The sequence below is a fragment of the Varroa jacobsoni genome, unplaced genomic scaffold, assembly GCF_002532875.2.
Source record: "Varroa jacobsoni isolate VJ856 unplaced genomic scaffold, vjacob_1.0 scaffold_1259, whole genome shotgun sequence".
Classification (NCBI taxonomy): domain Eukaryota; kingdom Metazoa; phylum Arthropoda; class Arachnida; order Mesostigmata; family Varroidae; genus Varroa; species Varroa jacobsoni.
In genome coordinates this window covers 1,141-20,604 of record NW_019214161.1, presented here as the reverse complement: position 1 = coordinate 20,604, position 19,464 = coordinate 1,141, and the positions used below count along the sequence as shown (strand labels likewise).

General features: G+C 37.9%; 1 protein-coding gene and 1 long non-coding RNA gene across 3 annotated transcripts; one reads left to right on the top strand and one right to left on the bottom strand.

Moving 5' to 3' along the window:
- The first annotated feature begins 389 nt into the window (after nt 1–389).
- Ccm3 (programmed cell death protein 10 Ccm3) lies at nt 390–18,958 on the top strand. 2 transcript variants are annotated; one of them, XR_002685012.2, is made up of 8 exons: nt 390–1,515; nt 4,742–4,831; nt 5,806–5,877; nt 6,207–6,299; nt 6,421–6,569; nt 6,808–6,928; nt 7,206–7,548; nt 18,783–18,958. XR_002685012.2 is itself a non-coding variant. In XM_022846863.2 (7 exons), the coding sequence occupies exons 1-7, from the start codon at nt 1,450–1,452 to the stop codon at nt 7,278–7,280; spliced, it is 666 nt and encodes a 221-aa protein (XP_022702598.1). In that variant the 5' UTR covers nt 390–1,449; the 3' UTR covers nt 7,281–9,074. The 2 variants fall into 2 exon arrangements, 1 of the variants encoding a protein (XP_022702598.1); XM_022846863.2 differs by lacking the exon at nt 18,783–18,958 and having other exon boundaries at nt 7,206–9,074.
- Nucleotides 4,524–8,506, bottom strand: LOC111268115 (uncharacterized). Its single transcript, XR_002685013.2, has 2 exons — nt 8,373–8,506; nt 4,524–4,919 (listed from the first exon to the last, which is right to left on the bottom strand). It is a non-coding gene; the product is annotated as an uncharacterized LOC111268115 (long non-coding RNA).
- Nucleotides 18,959–19,464: the final 506 nt, after the last annotated feature.

The window sequence follows — 19,464 nt, the reverse complement described above, 5'->3', positions numbered from 1 at the left end:
TAAACGGTCCTCATGAGTTTATGATCACATAATTATATTAGCTACTGGCTAAAGTTCAATTATCTGTAATTACCATTTATTTCTACAAAATGCTTTAGAAGTAATCATGAAGCCCGCTCGTTAATATTTCGAAGCACTTATTTTTAGTTCATAGTAAATTTTTTCCTTATGTCAAGTATTCATAAGCAAAGAAGTTTCACCTGTTTTAATCCGGATGTGAAAACAGTCTACTTGGGCCTTCATCTATCTCTACAGTCTAATCGATATCGTAAAGCTCGTTTAACAAAAATCAAGTTAATTAATCAACCTAAATGCCTTCTAGAATTTTACAATGAATTTTATTTGAAACGATGCATCCATCGCCGACTTCATTGCCGCTGTCGGTTCATGTGAACAAGTTATGAGGCTAGTGTAAATACGTCTGTGTTGGTCCTGTGTCTGTCTGTTAACTGCCTCCGTTGTTGTGCTGTGTTGTACTATTGTGGCTCCATGTTGGGTTATTGCTGCCGACTCTTGGTCGTTCGGATCAGCTGACAATACGGACGATCTTTCCATTGGCGGTCGTTCTTCAAGATCAGTACCCTATAACAGTAAAAGGCCATTCTCTTTTCTGTTGTCAGTGTCACAGACTGTCTGCAACTGTGAAACTACCACTACTGGCTTGCGCTTCCGTTAGTGTAAATGACGGACGACTGTAGAATGAGTGTCTGCATTTTGACAATACGTAGATGAAGCTCATCAGACTGCTAAATTGTAGGTGTTGTGGTGCATCTGTAGCTTTGTCTTATTTTTGTTGTCGGGCATGCAAGCGTACAGGTGATCTTCAAAGAATATATCTGGATTCGCATACGTGAAACTGATGTTAATAGACCATCAGCGTTTGTTTTTCTCCCATAGAACGAATCTTGCTGAAGACAAACCGTTTAAAACAGCACCTACGAGGAAAGCGGTTCCCGTCAGAGGTACCGCATATTCAGCGAGTGCATTTTATTACTAACCGAGGGTGTCAATAGCTTGCAACGAATTATGAAGACATCATAAATGAGGGTACGGATATCTTGTACAGACAGCAAGAAGGTAATCGTTGTTACCTCTAGGATATGATCAAGTAGTGGGATGTTGAACTTCGAAGTATTTCTTCAGATGGAACTAATAGTTGTTAATTTGTGGTGCCCGTGGTTCCAGTCGTGGCACAGAAGTATATAGTTGGATCGAGGAAAGCGTTAACTGGATAAAAGCGATTCTTAGATATGCTTTCATCGGTATTTGGTGGTCTACTAATTTGAGAGAATACTGAAGTATGAAGAAAAAGTTTTGCTAGAGCTTTGTTGTGATCGACCTACGTTTTGGAAAAATTTAATGGGTTTGTGTAGTCTATAAGACTTACTACTACCAGGCGTTTCATGGACGGTCGGCCAGTTTCTTGAGAACCAGAAAATTAAAATCACAATGAATGAAGATGTACCGCTTGCTGCATTACTTATGCCCGTCCTCATCAAGCCAATACTCGAAAAGGTAACGGTTGCATACTGCTGTAATATATTTTATTGATATATTTTCTCTATTAACTATTTCTTGTTTGAACTGGCAAGCTAATGTCGTTTAACAATAAGAAAATATTCTAACAGAAAGGTAAGGAATAGACGGGAACGGTCCTTGAAACAAGTGCCGACAAAATTACTTGGGCGATCTATATTAAACAGTAATCAAATTTGAAATAATTTTACATCGTTGCATCCACACGAAGGCTACGAAGAAAAATTGAGCTCAGTAAATGAAAGTTTGCGCAATTACGCCATTTTCCTTGTTAAGAAAACGTACTGAAAAAACCTACGTTCGTATTTTATACATTCATCCTTCGTCCTGTCATATTAGACTGGCTAACCTAGTTCCCCCAATATTTCTACTTATAAAGGCGATTGTGCAGCCGAGAGAGGATGTTCTTTACTTCAGTGATCTTGATAGCCTTGAGTACGCTTTTTTTTTATCAAGCTGATATACGAGTAGACTAATTTTGATTTAAGTTATTACTATAATGATATTGCAAGGTATGTTGGTCCCGCCTTTAATACAATAATAAATATAAGCTAAATTTGAAACACGACATAGGCTGACTCCGATTCGGTGTTAACAACAAACTGTAGAATCAACACTTTGCTCGGAGTTATCGTTTTTTTATGGATATTATTATTATGAATTAGTTAGAATAAGTACCCTATACAAAGAAAGAATGTTTTTGCTTCCTTTTGATTTGCAGCCATACTAATCTGAATACTCTTTGTAATTTTAAATAAAGTGGTCCACTTATTTCGTTGATACGTTGTGGATATTCAGGCATTTGTTTTTACCAAATTGATAAGAATATCGAAAGCCTCAATCACAGTGCTCATGACGTTTAAATCACAACTGAATTCTGCGGCGCAATCCTGCGCAGAACTTTATCTGGTATTCTGTTAGAAGTCGAAGTGTAGTAGCCTGCCCATGGTCTGTTTGGCATTGTTGAACTGCGATCAGTATGCTTTTTTATTTACAAATAAATCAAAGAAATCCATATTGTTCAAGAAGAGTACGGGTCAAGCGATTTCATCTCATTACACATTATTAAGCATTCTGTCACTGTCGGAAGAGAAATTATTGCTGATAATAATTGCAATAGTAGTGTACGTAGTTGACATATAAAGGCTTGGTATAACGGCAATTGAAACACAGAATTCTGAAGAATGTTACATTTTTCTAGATTTTTAAGCAAATTATTGTTTAAGAGCTGCATTACTTAAATGTTGCACTTAACATAATTGTTAACCGCAATTGCCTTCAAGTCACAATCTGAGGACTGTTGTGTTGACGTTGTTTATGTTTGTTGATAATGCTTAGAGAAAATGTCACAGACTTTCGTAAATGAGAAACGAATGTTAGAACGCTGAAAAAACGAACATATCTTGTTCGTTCTTTAATGTTTTCCTGCAAAACAATTAACTGCAACGATCAAATCTTTGTATGAATGGTCATGTTTTCACTGTTTTTGTTTACTTTAAAAGCCTGTGAACATTTTTAATCGGCCTCTACACTTGCTCACAGCGTACTATTTTCTACTGAAACGTAGTGCTGTATTTCCAGCAATGACTTTTACTTTAGACTGGTTTGAAGTAAATATCATCAGTCAATGAAGCATTTCTTTAGCCGTTTATTCGTCAATCTTAAACAATGTAATACAGTTTTAATGAAAACTGATTACAGGCAGTTCAGTAAAGGATAGCTTTATTAATGCGGACAATCTAATAATATCTTCATTACAGATTCACTTTATTTATAAAGTGAACTATCCATATACGTAGGGGATACGTAATACTTCAGTCAGTCGATAGATTAAGCCAGACGCGATGTGACTTGTATGTGTATTTGAGGGTCATGATTGATTCAGTTAACATCCGTTCTAATTCTGTTTTGTGCATGCATTTTGTTGTCTTCACTATATTAATGCTTTTAATGCAGATGGAAATGTCGTTCGTCCTTCTTTAAGTAAATGTCCGCAATGAAACAGACTAGACAGGCACATAAAAAAAATAGTCAAATAGTCAGGCTGGAGCGAGAAGGCTGTATCAAACAGCACATATATGCATTGTTTGCATATAAATAATGCACATGAGCTACGGGCAACCAAAGTAGGCAGCCAAAACGCAGACAGGAACAAACACACGGAAAAAAGTCACGTAGTGTTAACGACACGTGGCTAGTTTAACCCGTAAAAAGAAATACACATCCCGCCGATGCAGAAGTCTTAATCTAGATCAACAAAAAGCGATGAATTATGATGACTGTGCGTATACCCATTTTCTCGTGTTACCCTTTTGCGTGTTGGTTCGTAGCCAGCATTTTTTCCCTTTGCACTACTCGTACCCCTGCACCTTCCCCGTAATCTGCATCGTCCGTTGGCTTCACCTAACATTGGTACAAACAGCTGGGTCTAGATAACTTATGTGAGACATACTTATCAGCAGCACAAAAACTGGGCAGAGACTACTGATACATTACTACGATACAACTGTATAGAAGGAGAGACACAATATATTACCTGGTTTAAACGTTCGAATTTTTATGCAAACGTTTGAATTATATTAGGGATTCTCATTACACGTTTAAGGATGTGTGAAATATATATACAGAGTGTGAAATAGAGCATTGTCCTTAAGCTGCTAAATTAAACATAAATGATTTTACTATGTACGTTACTCAAACAACAACTTACCTGCTTATTAAATATATGATCAGCATATTGTTCTGACAGGATTCAACTAACACCGACTTAAGTCAGGATTTTTCAATAGGCTCATAGATTTAAACAAGGAGGTGTCAGATGTGTTAATATGTAAGTTGATCCTACATGATTAGTTTGTTGTTGCTGTTCTTATCGTGTGTCACTCGCACATACGTAACCTATGTACTGAATATATTCAAAAAATAAATAGCGTAATGCTCTTGCACTGCTTTATGTAACACCCAGGTAATAAGCAACTGAGTCCATGGAATGGATCAACGTTACCATGTGATTTATTTGCTCTAGTTTTTTTTATACTTTTATAGAACAGAATCAATAGTGTACCGCGACTTTTGATTAATTGATCCCTGACTATGATTGGCCTAGCTATATTTTATTTGTCTGCGGACCGTACTCCCTGCCTGTTGCAATACAGTTATATTCTAACTTCGTCCACTGCCTGCTTTGGTACTTGATTCGTTCCAGCTTGAACGTAAAGAAAACGCGGCGGCGCAAATCCTGCAGACCTCTTTGACAAGGACTGAAAAAAATTCGCCCGGATTTCTTCTCGAACTGGTAAGTTTTGCTGACCTCGTGCAGACTTTTCCAGAAGAATCAATTGTGACCGCTATCACACAGTGTTTGGTGCTGACCGTTGTCGAACCTAGAACGTATACATAGCACATATAGCACGATGATAGCCATGATTCCATTTTAAATTAACCTTGTTTGAGATGCTGTAGCTATAATTAGTTTTCAAAAATCGGTTCCTTTCGCATTATTGAGTTTTTAGAAAAAAGTAATCTTTGACTGTCCTTTACGAAACTTGTTAGCAATATATTCAATTAAATTGTCGACAGCATAAATATCTTATTTCTTTATTTTACAGAAACATACATTTTTTCCCGTAATCGCTTTATTTTCAAAGTGTCACTTCGCTCTTTAGCCTAGCGCCTGTACGTACGTGCTTTTAAATATCAGAAGTGTGTGTTTCCACCGTGAGCTCAAGGGTAGCAGCTTACGAAATGTCTTTCTTTACCGCGTAATTGCATTGAGTGCTAGCGGAGTCTGATATTATGGTTGAGTTGTCAGAGTATTTTTACTAAAAGAAATATAAATTTATAAAGATAGGACAGACGACTTAACAGTCGGGAAAGACATAGTTGACTAACAAAGAGAGCCTGCCTGCCTGAGTGTCTGTGTATGCTAAAGTTTAGTTAATCTCTTATTTACCGGTATGTTGGAGGGTTACAGTGGTTACACATATCGAAGATCAAGAAGTGTTATTTAGCTATCGTCATATTGAATAGTGCTTCTTCTGTAACTGTAGGGATTTGTTGAAAAATTAATATTTCTTTACCTAAGAAACCACCGCAAGGCTCTTGAGTACGTCAGGTATCGCCAAGAACTAATCTACCATATTAGATCTTTCAATTTGGCGGACCTTCCTTGTGAGTTAAATTCAAGTTGGATTCGAATTTATATTATCTAGAATAGGCGCTCCAAACGATTAGAAAGGTCAACTCAGCATATTTTTTTATATGAACTAGGTTCGTGCACTGTTACGAGAAACTCAGAGCGATAAAGACGTGAACATCACGGAACAGCTTCTTAGGCTGCAGGTAAATCCTTTACAACCTATAAGCATATGCTCACTTAAATCAATAATTGTCTTTCAATTTATCACTGAAAAAGATGTCCAAGCTGGCTCTTAACTTCCGAATCTATTGAATAAGGATACACTGGTGTTTAATAATGCTTTATTAAAACTGCAAGATACTACAGTTAAAGTTGGGTATAGATGTTACTTGAGTATCTAGTAATAAACATTCAATTCGCTTCGCAAGAAATAAAATGATGTAACAAGGACCATTTTATGATCCAAAAAAGTCTCTAACTATAGATATCTGGAATTTAAGTTTTCATCTGTGTTCGTTTTTGATCATTACAGGGCACTCTGGCAGACTCGGAGCCGGAGCTTCGTGTCAATCGACCCGAGGAGATCTTTCAGGAACTTAACCGAAAAGCAGTTTACCTTAAAAAAGTATATTTTTATAATTTGTTACTGTATCATTTGCCTTTCAGTGGTATTTACATTCTTGCTACGAAGAAACATTGGTGTACTTATTATTGTTCTCAAATCCAAATACCCCTGATAATCACAGGTCTTGTCGCGCGTGCCTGACCAAATCGGCGATCGCAAAAGCTTCCTTGACACAATTAAGGAAATCGCTTCAGCAATCAAGAAACTACTCGATGCTGTTAATGGAGTCACTGCGCATGCGCCGTATAAGAAGCACGCGCTGGAGCAAAGGTAAAACTGTTGCGGTTTTATGCTTTTATCTTATGTTGTTAGGTGGATTATTCATAATCAGATATATCATTAACGTGCGCTCAACAGACCCTAATTGCATGGGTTCGAAAAAATTGTATAATCTATCAGCTCTCATTTAACTATATACGTCGTTTATTAGCGAAATACCATTCAGGTAGCCGGTTATCAAATTAGGGGTCAGGTTTGTATATTATTCTTTGCACTGTGATATTTGCAGACGGCGTGAGTTTGTTAAATATTCAAAACGGTTCTCGAATACCTTAAAAGAGTACTTCAAAGAAGGCGAAGTGGAGCCTGTCTATGTATCGGGACTGTATCTTATTTATCAGACAAATCAGGTTTGTAACAAAGACACCATTTCACTACCCTATATCCATTTCATTATACATCAGTTTTAGGTTAACAGGAAAAGTGATATATTTATAGCTTTAGACGAATAAGTTTTGCTGAGATTTAGTTTTCTGAGGATAGTGATTTAGTATGTTGGTAACTTTTCCCGTGAAATTTGCAAGAAATACAAGACGCTATACAGTCATTTGTTTTTAGCAAATTCTCAAACTTAGTTTTTAATATATATATATATATATATATATATATATATTAAAATCGTTTCAGATCGTGATGACCACAAAACGAGACTTCGAAAGAACTAATGTTTCAAATGGTGGAGGACCGTCGCTTCGTGTATGAATTACGAGTGGTGTGGTTACTAAAATCGAAGCTTGAACCAAATGAAACGAAATAACCTATAAGATCCAGTTTTTGACAATGATCAGCTAGCGTACAAAGAAACTCTCTTTGGAACGAGTGACAAATGCGTGGGCGCAAAAGTGTTGTTGCATCTGAAGGAAAATGTAATTATGAGCCATTATCGAGAAGCCATTATATAGTGCAATAGCGAGGACAGATTAGCGGCGAACATAGGGCAACTTCAAACGACCTCGGTGCTGCTGAGCAGGTAAACATGGACAACTGTGCATCCCAATCTTTGTCGCGTTAGATATAGACGGTCGCTTGCCAGCGGAAGCAGCAACCACGAATTTAGACATTTGTACATGTAGGCATTTATTATCGTACTAAAGCTAACTGCTGCCCTACAGCAACTAGAATAATGATAATAACAACAGCAGGGTCACCGAAATAGTGGGCTTCGGCCACCTGTTTAATCAGACGTTCTAACTGGTCAAATTCCAACAGGACAGTAGCCTCTCAATATGTGGCATATGTATATATGGTATATATAGTCAATATATAACTGCGTAGTCGCGAATCGTAATGCCAGCAATGACGGAAAAGAAAGTGATTGATAAGCTTACTTCACATATATATCATGGGCAAGTTCTATGCGCCGTTTGCCCCTACACGTTTCTCTGCGTCTCTTTTTGTTTTGAGTTTACATCCGGTATGGTCGTTAAACATTCCGTCAGATTGCTGGCTCGTAGCCATCATGAAACTACAAAGTATATCTATTCAAACCTAGATCACAACGTGTTCCCGAAGTTAGTCGGCAAATACGTTATTCGCAAAGCTATCAGGGGGACACGCTCGGTCGCCAAGTGCTACGTAAACCTCTGAAGAAATTCACATTTGCGACAAGAACAAAATATAACTGAGATTTGTTTTCGATCATCACTCTAGTCTCAAACGTAATAGAAGGAACTCATTACTAATCCATTGGTAGCATTATTCCAAAACAGATTATCATCCTACACAAGTGATGGTGCACTATTTAAAGCTAATAAAATCAACCGCATTTAATTGAGCTACAGCTATGGTACCCACATGAGTAGTATGCTGTGTTCAGCGAGATGGGAGACTGCTCTGCTTAATAGAAAGGATACTATATTCATTTTCGACAAGCATATGAAACGACAATAGTAAGGCTGCTATCTTTACCAAATAAATAGTAAGCGCTCAATGTGGACAAAACATTCATTTCGGAGACTGTGTTGTGTCGCTTTGATGCGATGCCATCGACAGTTAGCTCACTGCACTGCGTTTGGGCTGGGGACAGACTGTAAATATATAGCAGACGACACGGACGACTAACTCTCATAGCGCAGGATAAGGCAAGGCTTGCTTATACAAACAACATCACGCTAGGCCCGTGTAGGAAAACGTTGTTAACTACGTCACAGATAGTACTGAATAAATGTCGTGCTGCGTTATAACGCCAGTAGAGTTAATTGGATAGAACAAATTTCACCACTCGTTCCGTTCAAGTGCTACTTAGCCGATTTGGACAAAATGTAGCGCTTGGCTATGTCAGTGCAGCAGTACTTGTAGGAGCGCATTTGACGATGTTCGAAATAAGCGTTGCATGAATTGACAAGGGTGCATAATACTTATTAAGAGAAAATAACAGAGGCTAATAGATGATAAATATTATTACGCTATTTTTATTAGTATTATTATGGTAAATGGCATCTAACTGCAACTGTCAACAATAATCGGAAATAAATGAGTAGTCAAGTAAAACTCTGATCGGATTTGTGCATGACTGCGTACATTTCAAATGCCGTCTTACAATATATCATAATTTGTGCTTTAAAAAGGAAAAACTGACTATATTCAAGTTAGTTGTAAATAGATGGATCGAATTCTTTTCAAAAGCGGATAGAAACGTTATGTGGTATGACGTGGAAGGGGAGCATATATAGAGTAGACCGTCATGACCAAGCTGTGGCTGATGTGTAACATATAAATTCGAGTAGTTCTACGAATGAAAAGCGACTAATTATTGATTTATATCATAGTTAATTAATCATTCATCCTCATTGAATGTACATTGGAGGGCTGATATCGTCGTCGATCTAAATCGCTCATAATCCTTTTAGTAACTTAAGTTTTAGGTGGACTGTCGTTGACTGGTTATGTTATTAATGCGTTCTTTTGCTTCTAGGTTTCTATACATGCGACCGGGATCAATTTATACCATTATTTGTACATCATCTGTATTATAATTTTATGTGAACTGTTTCATTTACCTTTCAAACCAAAGTATGTCTATTTCTGATTAAAGCAAATTATTCTTATTGAAATACATTCGGTGGCCCGAAAAGTCTCAATAATGACGACTGCTGTAAATACCTAGACACACAGAATATACTGATTGTGCATTCGCTCTTTTTGAAAATAGGTATGAATATCTCAATTAAGACTCCAGAATTGTCAGAAATTGATTCTTGAATGACTGCGAGCTAATTCCTATTGCAGATTTCTTGCTTCAGAGGTATTTTAAAGAATAGTTGACTTTGGGTTATAGTTCCACCAGGGAACTTTCTGGTCTGTAGCTAAATTGTTTATAAATTTCAGAACATTCTAAAACACTGGTCTGGGTGGTGGTGCCACATTTAAAAGCGGAAATTTCAATTTTTGTAATTGTGTGCGTATAATTGGCCTACCCTATACCTACGACTTTTTGTTCTTCTATACAAATCGATTGTTTATAGGACGCACACATTACGACAGAAAAGGCTGTCTTAGGTTTTGGTTAGCTGAGGTACGGTTCTTGACTCGATAAATACAGCGGCCAAGATCACTGCGAAAAGGGAAGAAGCTAGGCCTTAATTTGAAGGAAAGATTTGCAAGTTGACATTCCTCTGCAGATAAGCATGCTTCATGTATATCGTATAGTATAAGAGGTCGGTAGAATTTGTGATGTACCAATGAAATAACACAAAATTGCAGATACGGTCGGATGAAATCTTAGTACAAGAAATATACAGCCAGGTCTGTTTTTTTCCTTACCAATAGACATGATAATTTATTATTCGCATATGGTTTGTGTAGGACATCAACAGAACTGTTGGCCTTTATACTTGTGGTATAACTGTAGAATATAGTCCTGGACCTGTTACCGAATATGGCACTCTATCTGCAATAATGAATGCAGAAACAAATGCATTTTGATTGATATTTGCAATTTTTATATATTTTTCTTTATCGCTGAGAACGCTAAAGCAAGACCAACAATAACCGTTCTTGTAACAGCACAAACAGCAACGCAGATGCATTGGGGCGGGCATTTACAGAACTTTTCTTTTTCCGCGAAGACGTCTTTTGCCTTCGTACGACCATTTGCAGCTCTTTTCTTTTACATTGGAATTATTGGAAGTATCATGCACGTTGCAATACTCCTGTTTGGTAAAAGCACAGGCATATACGGCACTTGAACCGGTAACAGCCAACGGCCTTTGCCTCTTCGCCGGAATTCACCTTGGTACCATTTGCCTTGCAGCAATTGTGGTCACATAGCCAAACGCAAACACGAGCCCTTGCAAGACTTTTCTGCCTTATCAGAACTCTCGGCTAAGCAGCAGATAGTTTTCATAAATTATCTTGCAACAACATACATAAATACAGATACATCTGCGAGAACTCTTGCTGTTCTTCTTCTCTTCGTCAGAGCCCTACTTTGCGCCGCAGCAGTCCTTCTCGCAGCCGCTTAAACAGATCAAAATGCTTTTAGATGAGCACTCAGAGATCTCTGTTGCCTCATGGTCTTTTCCAATATCAGATGTGTCAGCATTTTTTCCTGTAGGTGCACACGCCGATCCATTTGTCCAGACGTTGACTCATTTTCTTTAGAAATTACACCGCTGTTTCTCGGTTTGAAGTACCCTTTCTTGTAAGAGGTCAGACAAATGCGAACAATGCGCCTCGAAGTTTATTCGCAGCCCTCCATTTCCCTTTGCTCTTCATTATCAGTGTCCGCGCAACAGTAGCAGTAGGCTTCGTTTTTTTGGCAACAGTCTACGCAAATGCAGATACATTTACATGAACGGTGAGTATTATCGATGTTTTCCTCGATCGATTGCGGGCAGAAGTTTTTCCGTTCACAACAGATATAGTTGGGCTAACATCGAAAGGCATTGTGGTTCGTCTCATCACCTGACCCTGCAGCCTTGGTTAGGTTTCAGCAATTGGTCGTATGACTGCACACATAGACACATTTGCAAGCGCATTTGCTTTTTTTTGGTTTTCTTTGGAAGTATTCTCCATCGTCTCAGTTGACGTGCCGAATAGTGGCTGTAATAGTCTTTTGAGAATTTTAAAATAATTACCTAGTTATATCTACACAATTGTGAAACCACCTTTTGAGAACTCGAAAATCCCATGAGGCGACCAGCGGCGTCAACTTAGCTTAATCTAAACAAAGTCTCTTAACAATTTTTATTTGATTCATCTCTGTGACCTAAACCAAGAGCAAGCACCTTAAATATCGTTTCGTAAGTACATATGAATAATAACTGAAGGTCTACTTACGTCGAAAAATTGGTGAAGTTATCATCGCAGACTTTGCAGCCTACTGCGCAACCGTCTATACATCTTTGCTATTTACAATGGCGCCGTCTTTTCAACAAATCGTACGCAAAAATTGACAAAGCCGTGTGCGCAGTCCAGCTAACGGGATTAACTATTTTCGGTGTCTAAAGTTACATGAGTCAGATGAACTACAATGAAAGTTAAAATTTTCGATTTCTACTACAGTACCAACAAACACACTGTTTTTACAGTTTGAATACTCATTTATTTAATGCCTGGTAAAGAACTGCAGGACTGTTACAACAGTCACGAGTATGTTCGTGAGGAGAGCTCCACTAAATTCGTAGAAAAGAGTAACCATCTATCTGGGAAGTCTCTCCCGACGAAAAACGTTTATCAAGCTAATAAGATATTTGTACCGCTAATCGAGTTAAGAATTCTAAGGGTCGCTATTGTCATACAGTATCAACGCCTATAAATGCAATAGAATAAAGACGACCTATAGCACCTCGCCTTAATGCTCTGCGCAGTACGCGTATTTATTTTGCCATTTTCCGATCAGTTTCCGCCGGGTTTTTCAAACGGGACAGTTTTTATAAATGGTAGGCAATTCGCATTTATGAAAAATATTTTAACAAAGGTTCCACTTTTTGACCTGTATACTTCTTAGGGTTCATCTAGTTTCTTGGCTTTCAAGCTTCGTTACTTCAGTAGCATACTCTGAATTTTATTGTTGGCGTTACGGTAATTCGAACTTTTGCAGCACTGGTTGCTTACGACAAATTCAGCTGAGTAGACTTCCAACACAAGTCAATGTCTCCGTGCTTAAGATAAACAGTAACGCGTTTCGATAAGCCATAGGCTTGACAATTCGTCTTTACGCATTAAATATAATATATTTATCTTTAAAGCGTAAAAAGTATTTCTGGCTAACTTAATATGCAACGAACTTTAATGAAGAACGTAGTTTTCGGTAACCATGTTCATAGATTATATGATATGTATTCAGATACAAATGTGTTGAATAGTACCAGATGACAATCTACTTCTTGCAGGTCCTATCATATTAGGACTGTATCAGAACCTGATACAGTCATCCATCTCATTCTCTTTAGGAACTCGCATTAAGATACTGGTGAAACCCCATTTTGGGAAAAGCAGGATTGAGCAGGTCGGCGGTTGAAAAAGTAACAAGCACGGAAACTGGGGAACGACCCGGTATTTTAGTCATCGAATACAACAGCGAGAAAAAAATTCTACGAGGAATTTCGCAGTAAAATAGAATGGTGAAAACAATTAAATTCGTCCGAAAGGCTCATCTAAAAAAAGACAGTAAATTCTTAAAAAAAGAACTGACTATAAAAAAAAAAACTGTTCCAAGGAAACTTTAACAGGGTAAGATATGAATCACGTTTGATTATTGAAGAAAGTGTTCAAAAAGTGCCGCCGAGAGAACTTGCCGGGCCGAGTGACAGGGTCACGTGATGATCACTAACTCCCAACGCCAATGTGCGCCACATCACATCAGGTAGATATGACTGAATTCACGAAACTATGCCCGGTTCGCTGCCAGTTACGCCTTCACAGAATAAACGACACCGTTCTCAAATGGCACTCGTCTCAGGAGAGCGAACGAATGCTTCTTTCTAGTCCGAAACTTTCGCCGCTGTAATTACCAGATTAAAACGGCCATCGGACAAGCTGGTTTTTGAGCTATTGTTTAAACGGCAAGCAAAAGCTGCGGCTAAGTAGAAGAGCAACACGCTATTCATTCTAGTTAGTTCAACAAAACAGAACGGGAAAAACAGGTCACAATTAGAAAACGGGCATGGTCCAGTTCTGAAATCTGTCAGCAGCAAAGGTAATAATTCAGCACGTTTCGATTTGTTCTTCCAATCAACTCAAATCAGTCTTCGAACTCAGAAAGCAAAAAATATTAACGTCGCCTTTTGCCACCCCAGAACAGGAAAACAACGTCCTTAAGTTAATAAAGTTAGTTCTACCAGTTCAGGCAACCAAGAGTTTTCTTACCTGTATGTAGACTCCTGCAACATTGAAAAGCTTTTTGGCATGCCTTTGGTTACTCCTGGTTAGTTCGCTTAGTATTTGCGTTGTTAGTTCACTTGGTTGAAACACAACGTGCATTTCTACTGTTTTATAGCAAATAAACATTTTTTACATAAATATTCCTACAATGAAGACAGTGTTCGGACCTTATGAGGCCTTAAAAACTAAGAACATGCCAATAGATTTACAGGTCTCGTGGCTTATGCTCATGTGGCAAAGGGTGCACTCTCACCAAATTCGGCGATGTTTTCTGATATGATGCAGCGGCATAGACACCACTATAATTCTAAGATAATTCACTTGTGATACAACAGTACAGTTGACAATTGGATTAAAAATTTTACAACATAACTTTCTACGTGATGAAAGCATCCTGACATCTAATTGATATCGGTACACTGGACCTGTTGGTGTTGTCCTAGCCTATGGTATGGTCTAGGTACGTCACGAATGAAATCGTCTTTATTAATTAGATGTCTGAGGGCTGTGTGTGGTTTACTTACTTTTCTGTGTGTGTGTTGTCTGTTGTCTGGTGTGCTCCGATTTACAGTGTACCTCAAGAACATTGTGTTGTATTGTTGTCATTGAGAATATTGTGCAAACGTATCTCGGCTCTGCTGCTTGGACCTTCTGACCTTAGACTCGATTTGGTTTTCTTTACCGACGCTGACTCAGGAACGTTTTCCAACGAGCATGAGGTAAGCCGATGTCCCATTCTGTGAGACATCAAGGCTTGCCTGCCAATCACACGCAGCTTCCAGATAGCACATTCGTAGATGCAATGCTTATCTAAATAGTGCTTCTCAAGCTCGTTCTGGCCCTTGCTAGTGACGAACGTGCATTTGTCACTCGTAGAAGGCCAATAATGCTGGGCAGCTCGTCGCAATTATCGTTGTCTCCGACCTGTTGGTGGGCGCAAATGTTTGATCGTTAGTTTTCACTAATACACGCGACAGACTCATCTGACATTCGAAATGTTTGATTTTTTTCTGGGTCAGTTCGAGTGGCAATTGGCCAATCATCTACTATTAAGTCTGGGAGATGTCTTGTTTCATTTATTGGCACTGAAAGCGCCAATCTCCGCGAGCGGTAAACGTTAGACCTCTTCCCGTTCAGTTTTGTCAGGAGGAACTATATTTCTTAACTTGCTCGGCAAATTCCATTAAAATTTCGCTCCCATAGCATGTCCCTCCTTGAGGATCATCGGGTTTGGCGTTAATGGACATAAGGCCGCAAAATTTCTCGAAGCTGATCGACCTAGCAAGTGGCATGTAATGTTACAGATAGCTGTCCGTGCGTCTTCACATAATAATAATAATAATAGGTAACAGCCTATAGGAACGTCAGGCAACATTTCAGGGTAAGCCAATATATGCCAACTTCGCAATTATATTGTCTTGCCCTTAACGATCGAACAAAGTTTCTCCCTAGAATCCCCATGCTTCCTACCGAGGCAACTTTCTATTCTGAATATGAGAATAGCTGTAGTCATCATATACACGTTAAATATATCACAAGAAAATTTTATGAATACGTTGTCTTAACCTGTTTTATCCGGCGGCTTGCTCTTTCAGTTGTATTACATAGACTACGTCTGAGACAGCAAATGATACGAGTCTAACTAATGAAGCCTTAGTTAGCCAAATGTAATAACTGCATCTATTCATGCTAAACTAGTTAACGTCAAGCTTCGAACCGATTTTGATTGCAACAACTGTGCCTTGGTAAAGCGGTTCAATGCAAGCTGCCTTTGTACCATCTTCAATGAATGGGCCCCTTGCCTAGACCTAACTGCCTCGGGGAACGGCACTTCATCTAGAACTATATTGAGGCAGCTGGGATCTTCGTACTCTTTCTTGAGCGCAATCATCATGCATGGCTCACCATATTTCATGGAGTTCTCAGAGTTAGCTATGTCGTCAGGAATGATTATGACGCAATAACGGACGTCACATATATAGAACAGCCCCTGTGGACAAAAACGTACGAAAATGACAATTGAAATAATATGTGAGGAGCAGTACCGTTATTATCGATATAATGTTCAGACATTGTTACGAAATTACGTTTGCGATCCTCGAAACGGTTTGTGGCAAGGTTGTACGTTCCACAAGAGTAACTGCCCCAATAAGCAGTCTTCGAACTTAATGCCAATTCTAGAAGGGGTAATAGAGCTCGTTAAACAGAACATTTACATATTTCTCAATAGAACCACGGGTCGCTCATATACACTTTACCGCTAGAAACTACAAAAAAAGAGAAACACATGACTGGCCGAACAACTGTGTAGAGTTATAACGTACCATTCCATTGACATAATTGAATAACTTTTTTGCATCCGATCATTATTCTGAGAAGTGATATCCTTTATTTCAGACTTTTCATAAACTTCAACCGCATGGACCGAAAGAAATATCACGAAGGTTTTTGCGTTGGTTTTACGCAAGAAAAATGCTGTACTGAAATATCCATGCAGGATAGTAACAATCTTGGGAGAAATCAATATTATTCATTGGCTGTATTTCATCTTCAAACATGTCGTATGACAATTTAATGGGCGCAAAAAAGCTTCGGGTTGCGACTATGAGCCTGGGCTTTGAGTTCAAAAATTACGAAATGGTATGCAGACTTCTAGGTTAAGAGAAGTATTCGAAATTAAAGTTTAACCCTGGTGGACAAAGATCGAAGCACGAATTCGAGTGCGATCATCATGTTAAACAGGATGTAGTGCAGCCCGACGGCGTTCGAGATAATACAAAAGATTTAGGTTTCATAATCATAGGGTATCCAAGTTGTCAATTATCGCTTGTATTTTGGTAAATTGGCCACCAACAATTAAGCAACCTAAAAAAATAAGAGAATATATTGCTGGGCCAAAATTTTATAACTATTCGAAAATGTGTCGTTTGGGTTTTTTCTCGTGTTTTCAACGTTTTATTGCTAGAAGTCAAAGAACTGAATTTAGTGACACGCGTTTTTGTCAAACAATTAACTCACCAGATTAATTTAATGGGCGTGCGTTATGAAAACAGAACTTATGAAATCATGGCGGCAACGTACCAGTTTATCCTTGATAACTCTCGAAATAGTGGTGCGACTAGCGCCAAGTTCCCTTACTAAAGCCCTCGCTGATTTCCCCAGATTTGAACAAATACGTTTCTCAACAAGTTGTACAAACTGTCCTGTGGTAAACCGCACAGGCCGACCCGAACTTTTACAATGCTGGGTCTCTCCCGTTTTTTGAAGCGAGTAATAATCCGGTTTACAGTTCTTTGATGCATGTCAGGTCGTCTTACAATCTCAAGGGCGGTCAGGCCCCGTTGATAGCAACAAATGACTTCGGTACTCTTATATGCTGGTCTTGTCATCTTTAGGAAATGATCTGAGATAATCTATGTTTAACGCCAACGAAGGCAACTACTTTGTGACATCTCTCTTCCGACAGATGTCACAAAGTAGTTGCCTTCGACATAACGTGTCGTATTTCCATTTACGCCAGAGAGGGTATATTATTTTTGCACTACACCATATATGCTTATGGCTGTTTGAAAAAGTATGATCTTTATTATCCTCAACAAGAGTATATACCACTCGTTGCGTCTACTTCGGCAAGCCAGTCGTAAGCTTAGTTTTATGCAAAAGCCAAAGTTGGAGACGAAGCTCATCATGCTACCTTAAACTTGTGGTTCTACACGCACGGCCTCTTCGACATCCATGAAATATTTTCTGAAAAAAATACGACATATTCTCTAATTGAAAAATTGCCGTAACATATGCTACAGGCTGTAAAATATTAGTAAGTTATAATATTTTAATAAAAAGTATTTAAGCTGTAAACCGCTATGGCCAGGTTCTATTTGCAAACTTAATACTTCGTAGTAGCTTTTGTTCTAATTATATCATACATTATATATTCTGCGCGCCAAATTTCCTCAAATACTTTATGAACTAAATTTTTCATTATTAATTTCGACTCCTAACCAGTGTAATCATTGCAGGAGAAAGCTCAGCTGAAAAAATTGACAATGTACAAATGTAATTTCTGGGTTAAGAATCGGTTGCCCACAATTAAAAATGAACTGCCCTTATTTGAACCAATTACTACGTCGTCATCTGTTCTCACCCATACAGAGCGTAATCTAACCTTCAAGGATACGCATTATCCGTTCAGATCTCACGTACATAGTTAAAATCATTTTTGCATCCTCTGTTTTCGGAATTCCGAGTCATTTACAAAAAATCATCTTTTAGTTAATTGGTGGCTTTCTGTTTTCGACAGACGTACAAACATTATCATATATGAAACAAATCATTAAGTATCCATTTTAGGATACTGCTAGTTTTTACTACGTGGATAGGATGTGTTGCGTTTTAATAGATAAAAGTCAAGAACGAATCTTATTAAACAGACCGAATAATCAAGACAAGAAGAACTATTATGACTATATGAAGAATTCTAAAAAATTGAGTCTTTTGAGTGTTTACTCTAATGGTATAAACGGTCCTCTTGCATAAGATCTAGTCTCCAGTTACTTGCAACGTCATTAGGGAATTGTCTTTGATTTACCTTTGAAAAAATTCAAAACGACCTTTTCTTAACACAATAATATCGAACAACGTCAGTTAAGCTAGTATTTATATATGAGCCAATCATGTAATATATCATCAATCACGAATCTGTGTTCATATTTTTAGTACAAATATTATTTTCTCCATTTTTATATCATCCCATGTGAAGTAACTCATGCAATTTCGTATGCTGCGTATTATTGGGAACTTAGTTTTTGTATTTTAACCTTAATAAATAACCTTCCTATTTTTTAATCAATTTTCTATTGTTTACTTTTGTTGTTGCAGTGTTATACGGAAATACGCTTCCCAGAACATACGATCTGGAGTTTGCATTCTGCCCATACTCGGTTTCCTAATGCGGCCGTATCTATAGTACCTTATATGTTATTATTTACTTTGACCCATGTATTTGCATGATTTCAGTGTTGTGATTATTAAGTAATAAAGTGTTTCTATTATGACATATTTGGACCATTTAGAGAGACCGTTTGCAGTAACAAGGTTTCGGATAGTCAGAACTACTCTACTTATTTAAATTAAGAAAAATATATGAAACTGGTCGTTATAATAACGCTGTTATCCTACGACAGTATACTATGACTATAGCTTATTTCATCTAAATCTTATATAAACTTATAGGCATACAATAGAAAAACTCCATAAATTAGCCAATGTAGAAATTTTCTATTAGAGTAAATGTCCATTATATACGTTTGAATTAGAAGGGGATCCTCCCTGACATTATTAAGAATTTAGAAGTGTTACGTCGATTAAAAGTCTAACGCTAGATTAAATGGATTATTTAAAAGTGGATTATTTCTCTCGCTCAAGTGGATTATTTAAAATTGCCGAAATGTTCTCAGACCCCAATTTGCATAGCATAGAATGAAGGAAACGACAAAAACAAGACACCCTAAACTGAGTAAGGCGTTGGAGATGGGATTTTTCGTTCACATAATCTCAAATA

What these genes read in the sequence shown, in the direction of transcription:
- Ccm3 (XM_022846863.2), top strand. Translation starts at nt 1,450, where the DNA reads ATGAATGAAGATGTACCGCTTGCTGCATTACTTATGCCCGTCCTCATC. An exon ending in TCAAGCCAATACTCGAAAAG is followed by an intron (nt 1,516 to 4,741) that starts GTAACGGTTGCA and finishes GATTCGTTCCAG; the next exon opens with CTTGAACGTAAAGAAAACGC. An exon ending in TTATTTATCAGACAAATCAG is followed by an intron (nt 6,929 to 7,205) that starts GTTTGTAACAAA and finishes AAATCGTTTCAG; the next exon opens with ATCGTGATGACCACAAAACG.